The following is a 12,359-nucleotide window of genomic DNA, read 5'->3' as shown; positions in this document are numbered from 1 at the left end:
GCGTCTGCACAGAAAGCACCGCGTGCGCGCGTAACAGAGGCAATTCACCGAGGAGCTGACTGGGACAAGTCGTCCCGGTGATGGTTGTGGAGCTGGGAGCAACGAGAAGCGTCGCTGCTGGCTTCCTAGCTGAACGAAGCTCGCTTTGGTCAGGAACGGGAGGAAACCGAAAGCAGAGTTGTAGCAAGGAGAGGACAAACGGCTGTCCTCGTGGTGCACGAGGCAGCTTTAAGGCAGCTTCGCTTCCCTAGAGGGCTGGCGAGCTGAGGAGCGGGGCCGCCCCTCGCCTCCGAGGGCTGGCGGAGGAGTTGGGTGGTGGAAGGGGCAAGAACGCAGCCCATGAGCTGGGGAAAGCCCTGCCTGCACCTCGCCGCGTGCGGGGTGGCAAACACCAGCCCACCTCACATCACCCGACCCTTCTGGCCAGCCACCTTCCGCAGGAGGAAATTCTCCGTTCGGAACAGGGTCGAGGTTTCACAGTGCTGCCCTTCCACCCTGCCGGCCGAATGCCTACTTCTGGGTTTACATCGGTAGAACCTGGCAGTCCACCGCAAGAGGTTAAAGCCACCCAGCTCCTCAGAAGGCATTAAGACTTCTAATCAGACTTCTTAAATGTATTCCTAGAACAAGCTAATTCTAACAGCACACCCAAGGGGAGACTCAGTTTGTCACATCTGGGGACATACTGGGAAAGTTTCGCCTTTAAAAACAGTCCCGGTGTTAGAGAATTTCAAAGCTGGCGTTCCATTTCCTTGTTTTAGCCACAAACACCTTCCTCCCTGCAGACCACGTTCAGCCTTTTCAATATCCAGAAGTTATTTTTTTTCCAGTAATTGAAAAAGGAAAGGTTCCAGAAGTCCTCTCTCCTCCCTGACATTAAACTCAGGAGATGATACACACGTTTCACATTAAAAGACAGCTCAGCACGCGTCTCAGGACGGGCGCGGGGGGCCGGTGCTGTGACAGCACGCCATTTAGCGCGGGCTGGATGCGACCACTAGACCCAGCTGTCAGCCTGCGCAGCCAGCCCACCTGGCCAACCTGCTGGCTCAGCCTTTCGGGTGATTGCTGGCACCAAACCTCCCGGATCAGCTGTCAGATGAGACCCCGGGGCCGCACGCTCGCCGTCAAGACCACGGACGTTTGCAAGGCAGCAGAAGAGAAACCCGAAAGCGCAGTCAGCACAGCACGAAGGTCAGCCTGTGCTTCACCGAGCCCATGATGCAATACCCCTCCTGGGCACCGCGACCAGCACAGCCTCTGCATTGCTCCCAAAAATACCCTGAGCTGCTCCCAGGTAGATTCAACCCTCTCCTCTTTAAAGAAAAGGATTTCCCACTCTCTGTTAGACAGCAAAAAAAATGTAAGATAAAACCTGACATGGAGAGACATCAACTGGAAGGCCCTCTGGTCACGGTCAGCGTATCGCACAACTCCCCTGCAGCCAGGCTGACGTCATTAATGCAGGAAAAGTAGTTTTCCTATATGCAGGTCTTTTTGAAAAACCTTTACAATGGAAAAAATGAAGCTAGGGGTAAATAAACAAGCCAAGAAACAGTTAAATGGCAACAGAGCCGATAGCCGCAGTGTTTAAGAATAAAATTAAAAAAATTCCAAGACTCCTGCTTAGTCTTTGCCATTAAGGCCAGTGACAAAGAGCTCACCAAAAAATAAAGCTTTGAAGTGACACCTGTTCTATCTACCTAGTGCAGAGTGAAAATGTTGAGATTAATGTCCATCACGTTCAAAAGTCGTCTCAGAGGAAGCAGTCCGAACAACCCACGACTAACTGCTGCATAAGGCACACGCTGGAGGGAAGGAAACCCATTTTCCAGTCGATCCTGCTCCAAAGCACACCGCCCAGCCTTCCCCACACGGGGCCACGCTCTGCAGCAGGGGCCCTCAGTAAAACCCCGAGCAACTGCCTGCGTGTGGAGCTCACCAGCCAACAGCTTGGCACGTTTACCCCGTTCTCACCAGGATTACGATGGCAGAAAAGAGCGCCCGGGTTACGTGCGTCCTTGGGATTCGTCACCGGGCTCAGCAGCCAGCTCTGAACATTTGGGACAGAAATCCCAGGCTTTAAGACCAGCACACCTGCTGCTGCTTCGTGTCTTTCCTAGGCTAAGAAAAGAAGTATTATTACTTTTTTTTTTTTTTTTTAAATCAGATCTAACTTATCTAAATGACTCTAAAAGCCTCTTCCCTTACTGTGAAACACATCCTGTCCACCTTAAATACTCCTCTGGTAAAGAGTTTAAACACTTTGCAGCCCAGGCGCAGCTCAGCAGCCTCAGGCAGACGGGAGCTGAGCGGCTCCTTCCTGCCCTCCCGGCCTGGATTTCCATCCCGCTGCTGCTCACTGGTCTTCGCAGCTCAACGCGGTTTCAGGGCTCGTCAAAAACTCCCACACGTGCTTGCCCGCTCCGTAAGCTTCGTAACAGTCCTTCACTTGCCAGTTTGGTACAAAACCAAACCTTCCAGCCACAGGTTCTGCTGCAATTTTGCGTTTCCCTGGGTTTACTACAGTCACCTCCAGGCTCCTGCTCGAAGCGCGGGCGATACCGAACGCGCAGCGGGTTGCTCAGGGCCTCGTCCATTAGGGCCTTGAAAAACTTCCAAGGACAGAAAGAGGAAGCAGCCTGAAAGCCGGCCGTGCCAACGTTACCTAACCGACCATCCTCAGACAAAACAAAGTAATCCGGCAAACGTCCGGGATCAGCCATAAATGCAAACAACAAACACTTCGCTGCCCCGATGCAGTTCCCTGCGAATTCACAGCTGGACAGGACATGTTAAGATCTATCCTTCTTTCCAACATTCCCCCCCTCCTCCAACTCTTACGTGTGAGGAGTATGTTGGTTGGGTTTTTGACTATTTCTCCCCTAAAAAATAAAATAAAATATACAATACCAAGAATTAACCTAGACAAAACGTTAGTTTCCCTGCACATCAGTCACTAGTATATTTTTATGTTAGAAAAAGGCAGTGCCTAACTTTTTAATGTGCTAAACTTACCCAACAGACATCTCAACTGCTCGAGTGCTGTTCAGTACGGGAGCGCCCTGCCTGGCAGGACAGACACCTACGAGCAGGACAGTCTGCTCAAGAGGCTGCTCCCGGATGGACTCATCGTCCCCTGGTAGAAAGAAACGTGCTTCTGCTGCTTTGACTACTGAGCAAAGATTCCCTATTCAACTAAAAAAAAAAATAAATCCTGATCTCTGACAAATATCTCAAGTTCTCATTAAAAAACCCAAACCTTTAGTGTACATTGGTAACAGAAACAATACAAATACCACTAGGCAGACATGTACAAAAGAACCCCTGAGGGTCACTAAATTTCAGTCACTTTGTAACAAGAGAGTCTGAAGTGCGAAGAGCTAGGCATCATACAAACAGTGCGGTCAGCAAGAAATCCAGGGTTTGGGTTTTTCCTTATTTTTGTTGTTTTCAATGCACTAAGGCACCAGGAAGTCACAGTTAGGCAAATAAGATCTTCCATGCAACACTCAAACCTGATACACTTACCATGTATTAAACAGATAGGATCAAAGTGCAATAGCTTGAGGACAGCACTCTTGAGCCAGGAGCAGCAGGAAAAGTGGGCTGGAGAAGGAAGGAAAGGAGGGAGCTCTCGCTGCAGATCAGATGGGATGCAGAAAGACCCACTGGGGGTGTTAGAAATCCATACTGCTTGTGCTCAACCATGAATGCAAAAAAAAACAAAACAAAAACAAAAAAAAGACAAGTTTGATACTTAAGGTCACATCTCTTTGAAGATTAGTTTCTCCTTCACTTCAGAACTACTTAAAAAAAGGCAACCTTCTCTTACCTCCTAAAAATATCTGAAACATTTCAAAGGCTCCCATAACCAACGGGGTAACTTTTAACGACACGGAGGGAACAAAGACGGGGGTTTACGACAGGAAGGAACTGCCAACTCTCTTTAATAGTACAACACTCTGTCTAGCAGAGAAGTCAGCAAAGCCCAAACCTTGCCATGTCAATCAAGTTTACAGCATTTTACAACTTCAACGCACTGTACAAACATTAGTCTGCAAGGCTGCAGCTCTCAAGCTTTGCTAAAACACACAAATTGGTCACACTTTACCACCAGCTGCATGTCCGTTTCCTCTTTTGGTATCTCACAGCTCTTCACGGGATTCTTCAGTTTCAGCTTCAGGTGATCCCTGCGAGACCAGATGCTAACACGGCATCTTCAGGTAACATCCTGCACTTTGCACAGAAGTGCTGGTTGATAGCGGAACTCTGGGAGAAGTCCTCTTGCAATTGCCAGTAAATCACACGGAATTCTAAGTATTTTTTGTCTTCACCAACACGGTTGGCATTTCCAACAACATTCCAGTAATTTGGAGGTTACTGCCGTAGCAAAAAGGCAACATTTTCTGAGGCAGGTACAAAGTTCTAAACTACTTGGTGCTAACTTTAAGTTAAACTCATTCACTGCATCAGAAACTCGGTGCCTAACATATATTTGAGAACGCAGAGTGAGCCGTGCCCTGCTCTTCCCAAGGTTCTGCCTCATAACACGCAGTCGTAAGCAACGGTCTATCTCCCTTCGGGTCCCCTTCGCCCCCACACCTCATCTTGTGGCGTCCGCTGGTAGGAAGGGGATGCTGTGGAGAAGGGGAGAGCAGAAACCCTGGCCTCAAAGCTCGTGGCCACTGCAATCGCACAGAACTAGGCTTATCCAGGATCTCTAGAACAATGTTCGTGAGATTTCTCGAACTGGTGTTTCAGATTCGTGAACGAGGAAAAAAACACAGTTATAAATTCATCAATTTAAACTAACACAGTGTGAAGTCAGCTTCTTACATTAAAGCAGACAAGACATCATTACTAAACTACACCTTCCCTGTCCCCTTCAGCGACGATGGTCATTTCCTTTTAAGTCTCCGAACCTCCGAATCCACCTAGACGACTTACGGGTCTCCATTTTTGCTCCTACTGAAGAGTCAGTGAAGGGTCACAGGCAACAGGCACTGAGCTGTCACAGTCCAAAAGAGATCGGTTGGTCTTTAACGGAGACCACGGAAGCTCACGTTTTGATCAACTCTAAGTCCTGGACTCCACTCCAGACATGCCGGTATCGCAGGAAATTCAACGTACCATTAGTCAGAGCCGGCAGTCGACACAGAGAACTAGATCTAGTTGCCAAGGTGCTCCCAGACTTATCCGGCCAAGCGCTGCCTGCAGGGCGCCTACCCAACTCCACTCCATCAGCTGCTGCTTAAATACACTGTTGATCAAATACTCAGAATAGGATAAAAGTATCCCTTTATTCCAACGGAGAAGTTGCACATATCAGTCTGTTCAAGACCAAGAGACTGTTAGAATTAAAGAGCAACACAAGCAACACACCTTTCACTTGAATTCTCCATGACCACTGACGTATGAGATAACGTACGCTGCCAAACGCCCGTGGCCCTTACAGAACAGACCAAAGGAACACAACTGATATACCAAGTTGACAACACATTTTGCTAAGATCAACATAATCCTAAATGACACCCATGATTTTTTTTTTTTTTTCAGTGCGGTGCCAATTTCAGAGTATTTGAGAAAAAATAGTGAGGTCCCACACTTATGGCTGGACTGGGCACAAAGAAGAATGAACCACTTGCGGTATGTCAACGGGTACACGGATCGAAAAGCCCGTACCCCGCCAGGGGTCTGTAACAACCCCCGTCTCCTCCTCAGGCTTCCGTAGCTAGAGCCGGTTGGTTAGGTAACAGATTTAACAAAACCTGTAAAAGTGACAGTGTACGCTTTTGAGAAAGGAGGAACTAAGGTTACACTACATGTTTTACTGGATTGTTCCACCATCGCTCCGTAAGTTTTACGGCATAAATAAAAAAAAAAAAACGGAGAAAAAATAAATACATTGGCTCCTATGAAGTCAGAAGTGGTTTGGGCTGCATAGTGGATGGGTGAGAGATGGGGGCAAGGGGCGAAATTTACACACTTTGAGACAAAACAGGAAGCGCCTGCAAAGTAGTAGAGGAGAAAGCCAAGAGTTTAAGTGTCCTCGTTCATATCCTGGCTGTCTGTCCGAGCGATTTTCCGTGGTGGCGCCGAATTCTCACCTTCTATTTCCACTTGCTCTTGATCTCTCTTCTTTGCTGCATTCTGTTTGGACAAAGAAAGTCACAGTGAAACTCTCCAAAGCCTTTTGATGCTGGCGGGAGCTAATGCCAGTAAAAAAAAATGTGTTGTTTGTAAAAATTTCGGGATGGAATATAGCACTGCGATGACCTAACAGACACACTGAAACAAACCAAGAGGATTTTGCCCAAAGCCAAAGGGTGCTTCTTCATATTTGAGGGTGGGGCAAAAACACCAATCATTGCTCTCAGCATCTTTTATTTATAGATCTCAAATATTTCATACACATGAGTAAGATCTGCTTTTCCTGCTCCTCTGAGTCAGTCCCTAAACTTATCAAAATCACCAAAAACACCGTCTTATACAAATATTTTCTTCTCAGCTTCAATGCTCCTTATAATTTTGCCTCTCTGTGATCTGTATCCTCTCATGATTAAAATCCCTGCTTCGGTGTCTCCACTCCCGAGTCCTTGCCTTGTGTCTGAGCACTTCCAGCCCAGGCAGTATTAGTCTCAAACGCCAGCTAGAGCCTCCTCATTTGTGCATTCCTGATACGGGAACTCTGATTTCGTAACCAAGGTACTTACACGGCCTCATTAATGCATTCATGTTCTGCATAAGCTCATCCATCTTTTCCTAACAGTCTTGGGAGGTACGAGCTCTACTCTAGCTGTAAAGCAGACAGCTGAGGCACAGGGAGACCAATTTGCAAAGGTCACAAAGGAAAATTGTGCTAAGTGGGAAACAGAATTGAAGTCTCCCAAGTTCTAGACTAAACACTGAGTTACTGTCCTCTAAATTGAAACAGAAGAAAAAGCTTTTAAAAAAATAAAATGTTGTGCAGAGACAGAGCTGTGCAGAGACAGAGCCTCCTTTTGCTGAAGTGCATTTCACAAGGACTGAATCCCTCTTAATTAATCATCAATATCTTGATTGTGATCAATATCCAGCTCTATCAGCCAGAGTCAGCAAATCGAGACGTTTATATTAAGGAAACACAACCATACCTTTTTGTCCCACTGCTGATGTAAGTAACGCAAAAGTATATTTGTCTTTTCTGTTACTATAACTGCCAAAGAAAGAGAGAAACAAGCTGAGGTCGTTTTAAAGACAACCTTTAAAACCGTGCAGCAATCATGACATTATTTCACGTACTAAGCATGGTCCTTTAGATTAAAGGGCAGGACGCAGGAACAGCCATCACTTCGTTAGGACAGAGGAAAAGCACAAGAAATGAACAATAACTAGACACACACTGCTTCTCACTGTAGTGACACTTCTAGAGTATCAGCTGATCTGAAGTTTAAAATAAGTGAAATTATGCGTATGCCAGATTTTTAAAATCCAAAAACAGTAAAAAAAAAAAAAAAAACCACGTCAGTGGAGCAGACTTACTTTGTTCAGACGGGTATTCTCTCGTGGGAAGGTATACCGATGGTCTTCTGTTCTATAGAGGAATTGGACAGTTACAGAACAACGACGGCTACAGGGTGATTTTTAACTCGAGCACAGCTAAACCAACCCAAAGGCCGTCACAAACCCAGGCTACAAATGCCTTCTGATATTCCGCCCTGTTACATGGCACTGTTCTCCTACTTTCTTTTTTTTCCTTTCCCTTTTTATTTTTTAAGGAATTCGAAGCAGGTCCATTTTTCTGGTGTTTTTCAGGGCCTAAGACCATTACTAAAGAATGTGCGTACACAGAGAGCCCCACAGATGTGGCTTGGCTGCCGTGAGGACGCATGCCTCACCAAAGCACGCAGGAAGTTTTCCTTGCCAATCTCAGCTCATGAACTGCAAGCACACATGGGTGGCTTTGGTTGTTTGTTTAAAAACAAAAACAAACAAACACTCGTTTCAAGTTTATTTCCTTCTCGTATCCTTCGAGCCGTGCAAGAAAACCTCCCAGAGCACCGGGATTTATGGCCGATACGCAATACTTACTGATGCTTTACATACAGAGTCCGCATGGAACCTGCTGAAGTTGCTTTTGTTGTAGACCGGTAATCCTTTCAAAAAATCTGCCTGAAAAGACAAAGAACACAAACAAAGTAGGTGAAGAAAGGAAGAGCGATATTCCAGTTGTTGTTTGCTTCGGGCCGATTCTCCAAGGAGTCGCTCGGGTCGTTAAGATAAATAACTGCAGGGTTTGGAAGGATGTTGCCAGGTCCCAGCTAGTGAGAGCTGCTGGAAACCGAAACAAGAAAAAAACAAAACTGGTTTTGTAAACGAAGCGAATCCCCAGCTTTTGTGTTTGGCTCGCCATTCTCTCAAAGTTCTGGAATGCAGCTAGAAGGCTGCTCAACAAACCCCTCCTGGCATGCAGGTGACGTGGGTGAGCTCTGAAAGGAAGCGCTGCACCGCACCGACACCAGCAGGATCCACGGACCAGCACAAACCACAACATCGCACAAGGAAACTGCCGCAGCCACACCGATGACTCAAATCCTTGAACGTGTCCCCGTTTCAAACTGGTTGCTCTTTCGCTTTCGCAGCTACCCGTTCTCTGTCAATTCCAGAAAGCGACGAAAGCCTCCGAGGCCCCAAAAGCCCAATCCTTATCAGCGAGGCCCGACTTTTTTTGTGAAGGATCACACCCCTGCGGGCGTCAGCGCTGCCGGTACTTCAAAAATAACCCCCCTGTGTTCCCGGCGGCCGGGGTAGATCCCGAAAAAACAGCCGAACCCACAGGGCAGCGAAGCTATTTGCTAAACAGCAGCGGGAACCCCGCGGAGCCCTCGCTGTTTAATTAAGCCTCACCAGCGTGAAGCAGGAATTTCCTTCTCCAAAGCGAAAAAGGAGGGCGGGAGGAGAACGTTACGGGGTCACGAGAACAGCGAGCTTCAAAGCCTGCAGGAGCCTCTTCCCGCACAGCGGAGAGGGACAAAGGGAGATGCTCGGCGAGGCCCTTAAAGCAGCCAGAAGACAGGTAATAAACGCACGAGGTGCCTGGGCGATACCCAGGAGAGGCCCTGAGACACCCGAAGTCATCGGATCAGCTACCTGCGCCGCAGTGATACTCACTTAAAGCCTCAAAGCCTATTATACGGCACACTAAGGGCCTCTAATCCTGCACATACATCAGCCTGCTTAGGAGCAATTTAAAAAGGAGAGGAAAGCAGCAGAGGAGCCATTTAATTTCGGCGTTAGAAGCGGCAAACGAACGGACGCTGCTGCTCCACGACTGCCAGGCTCAAAGGCGTTGTTTTCACTCAAATCGGAGCCGTTATTTTTATTAAGGCTGCATCTTTAACTCAAAACAAAGAGCTATAATTACCCAAGCCAGAAAATATTATTCATGCTCTTGTTTTTGAAGGAGCTCTACCGACGTTCTCATTTCCACATTCGACCCTTCCTGGGTGCCAGGTTTTAGCTAAAAGAAGAGACTCGGACTGAAGCAGCCAGCTCCAAATTTCCCTCTCGTCCCGTCCCCCTCAGGGGCGATGCCACTTCCCTGTGTCACCAGTTCTCCAGCCCAGAGCCCGTGGCTCGCTCGGCTGAGCTGGGGGATCGAGGCAGGATCCTCCAGCACTGCTAGAAGAGCCCCGTGGACCCGGACCGCGCCGCCCCGCTCCCCTGCTCTCCCTGGCACCGAGGGTCCTGGGCTGAAAAGGGTGGGGAATCCTTTAGGGACTTCCACAGGCACGGCCAGGCTCTTTGCTCAGCACAGCCCAGCTTTAAGACTCACTGACTGTACTTACTCTGTTTAGAAGGGCTGAGGATCTTTAAAAACATTTCCTATTTCAAAGCAAACCTTTTTTTTTACGACACGGTGCTACAGGAGCCCGGTCCAGGCAGAGACAGACACGTCCCCGGTTTCTTTAACTGCCTGCTTTCATTTCCACTTACAAGAACGGAAAATAACCGTTCTTACCGAGGAGCACACGACTTCAGGTCTCTCCCACCCCCGTCCCCTCACCCCAGACTATTCCCCACTGCCCCATGGTGGGGGGTTTGGTCTGGCAGAGCCCACGTTTGCCCTGAGAGGGGGCGCAGCTCTCACCAGGCACGCCGCGGTCTTTTAACAGACTTCTGCAGCAGAGCTATGCCCGGTAAGTCGTAAAAACACCATTAAAATTATCAGCCAAAATGCATTTTAAATGGGGAACGCGTTTTAAACGTGGGTGTCCCCCCTTCTCCAGAACATAAGCAACTGAAGCAGGATGTGCAGCAGCTCAGAGGCTCCCAGGCAGGAAGGCTGCTGCGCTCACACCTCTACAGAGACCTCGGCTCCTGCACGAACAGCCTCGAGCACGCTGGGCTCTCAGCCTCCACCTCGCCCTCTCGCAGGGCAGAAGCCGTTTGGGTGGACCCACACCTGCCAGGGCAGGGAAACGGCAGGAAAATTAGAACGTGAGCACGGGGAGAGGCATTTCTCCAGCTTAAGCGTTGGGAAGTACAACTGAAGAGCCTTGTGGTTAGTACCGAGGCTATCCTGCTGCTAATCCTGCCCCATACCTGCCCGTTTCAACAGTCATCTGTTGTGATGCAACCTCCTGAAAAGGTCCCCTCGGGGGAATCGCCCCGAGGCACATTGCTGGATATCCGGAATGAGACAATATTGGGAGCGCAGCGCCCCTTATCTGCTCCAAGGGCACACGATAAGTCAGGTCACCGCTGCGCGCACACACCCACCGCAGCAGGCGCACCGAGGAACACCTGCGGCGCACGAGGAAACGTTCCTCCCGCGGGCCTTCTGCCACTCTTTAACCAAGCAGAGCGTGCCCAGGCCGAGCCGGCTGAGCTGCTGCAGCTCCCCGCGCGGAAGCGGAAAACCAGCGCCGGAACCGAGCAGAGGCCTCGTTTCATCTGGGGAAAAGGCAAATCCCCCAGACGCCAAAACAAGCGCGGTTAAGCAACCCTCAGGAGGCAACACCGGTTCCTTCTACGGTTTGGGAAGCGAGGGAGAGATAAAGAGGCATCTGCTCTTCCCGTGTCAACAGGGCGCTCGGCTTCCTAGGAAGTCCTCGTCTAAAAGCAGAAAGGTGAAAATAAAAAAAAAGAACAACGTATGCATGCCCAGTTCTCAGCTTCGGAAAGGAACCGCAGCAACCACACTGCGGAACGCAAGGCCCAGAGCACGGGTGCTGAGAGCAGGGCTGTGTCCCAGCACCACGCACACGTGGACGTGGGATGGAGGAGAAGCACCAATACGGGGAACGGTCCCCAAAACTCCCAGCCTTGGGACACGGAGACCCCAGGGAACACCCCCGACCCCCCTTTGTCATGGGGCTCACCGAGGGGCAGGAGAAAAACTCTCTTACTCCAAAAACAACCCCATCGCTGCAAAGGGAAGGAGACGGGAACTCCCCTGGCCGTGACAACCACCACCAGACTCCCAGGCAGCCTCTTGCTACGTGGGGGCACCCCGACAGACCCCAACAACCCCCATGTACCCAGCTCCTTTGAGCACACAGCCCTGGGGGGGGGGGAACACCCCCCACCCCGTGGTACCCCCAAATTTCCCCCTTTGCCCTCCAGCACTCCCCAGCTTGGCAGCACCCCACCCTCCTCACAGCCCACCCCAGGAGCACTGCAGAGGGGGGCAAATGCACCCCCAAGAAGGGGTACCACAGTCCCCAGCACCCCTTGTCCCCCCCGAAAAACGGGGCGCCCACCCCAGAAGAACAGCTCCTCCCCTCGAAAAATGCCCCCCCCCGAAAAACGGGGTCCCCCTAGAAGAACAGCTCTCCCCCAGAAAAAAGGGGCACCCCCAGAAGAACAGCGCCCCCCCCCCCGAGAAGGCCCTCCCCCAAAAAAACGTGGCACACCCCCCCCCCGAAAAGCGGGGTGCCCCCCCGAATAACAGCCCCTCCGATAAAAAGGCCACCCCCCAAAAAAAACGGGGCGGCACCCCAGAATAACAGCACCCCCCCTCCGAAAAACGGGCCCCCCCCCCCCCGAAGATCAGCCCCCCCCCCAAACTACGCCCCCCCCCCCCCAGCCCCGCCGCCATTTTGGGGTCCCACAGCCGCCCCCGGGGGGGGGCCGCACCCCCCCCCGACCCCCCCCGAATCCCCTCAGCCCGCAGCGGGGGGGGGCTCGGCCTCGCCCCCCCCAGCTTCAGGGCGGGCCCCGGGGGCCGAGGACCGGCGGAGGCCGCGCTCCCCTCAGCGCAGCGGGGCCGGGGGCGCCGCCATTTCGGGCGGGGGCCGAGCCCAGCGCCTACCATCTTCGCCGCCGCCAGCCGGGAGGAGCCGCCCCGCCCCCGCCGCCTCAGCCACCGCCCG

At 50.8% G+C, this 12,359-nt stretch overlaps 1 protein-coding gene across 1 annotated transcript; it reads right to left on the bottom strand.

Annotated features, from left to right (window-relative positions):
- Positions 1-3,933: 3,933 nt before the first annotated feature.
- DDA1 (DET1 and DDB1 associated 1) lies at positions 3,934-12,359 on the bottom strand. Its single transcript, XM_066984101.1, has 5 exons — positions 12,299-12,359; positions 8,074-8,154; positions 7,525-7,576; positions 7,137-7,198; positions 3,934-6,153 (listed from the first exon to the last, which is right to left on the bottom strand). The coding sequence occupies exons 1-5, from the start codon at positions 12,299-12,301 to the stop codon at positions 6,043-6,045; spliced, it is 309 nt and encodes a 102-aa protein (XP_066840202.1). The 5' UTR covers positions 12,302-12,359; the 3' UTR covers positions 3,934-6,042.

The sequence above is a fragment of the Anser cygnoides genome, chromosome 27, assembly GCF_040182565.1.
Source record: "Anser cygnoides isolate HZ-2024a breed goose chromosome 27, Taihu_goose_T2T_genome, whole genome shotgun sequence".
In the NCBI taxonomy this organism is placed as follows: Eukaryota; Metazoa; Chordata; class Aves; order Anseriformes; family Anatidae; genus Anser; species Anser cygnoides.
The sequence above is the reverse complement of the archived record's forward strand: the minus strand, read 5'-3'. Positions and strand labels throughout refer to the sequence as shown.

Excerpts from the sequence above, each read along its gene's own strand:
- DDA1 (XM_066984101.1), bottom strand. Across the intron at positions 7,199-7,524 it reads AGAATACCCGTCTGAACAAA|TTATAGTAACAGAAAAGACA; the intron begins GTAAGTCTGCTC and ends TTTCTTTGGCAG. Across the intron at positions 6,154-7,136 it reads ATCAGCAGTGGGACAAAAAG|AATGCAGCAAAGAAGAGAGA; the intron begins GTATGGTTGTGT and ends TTGTCCAAACAG.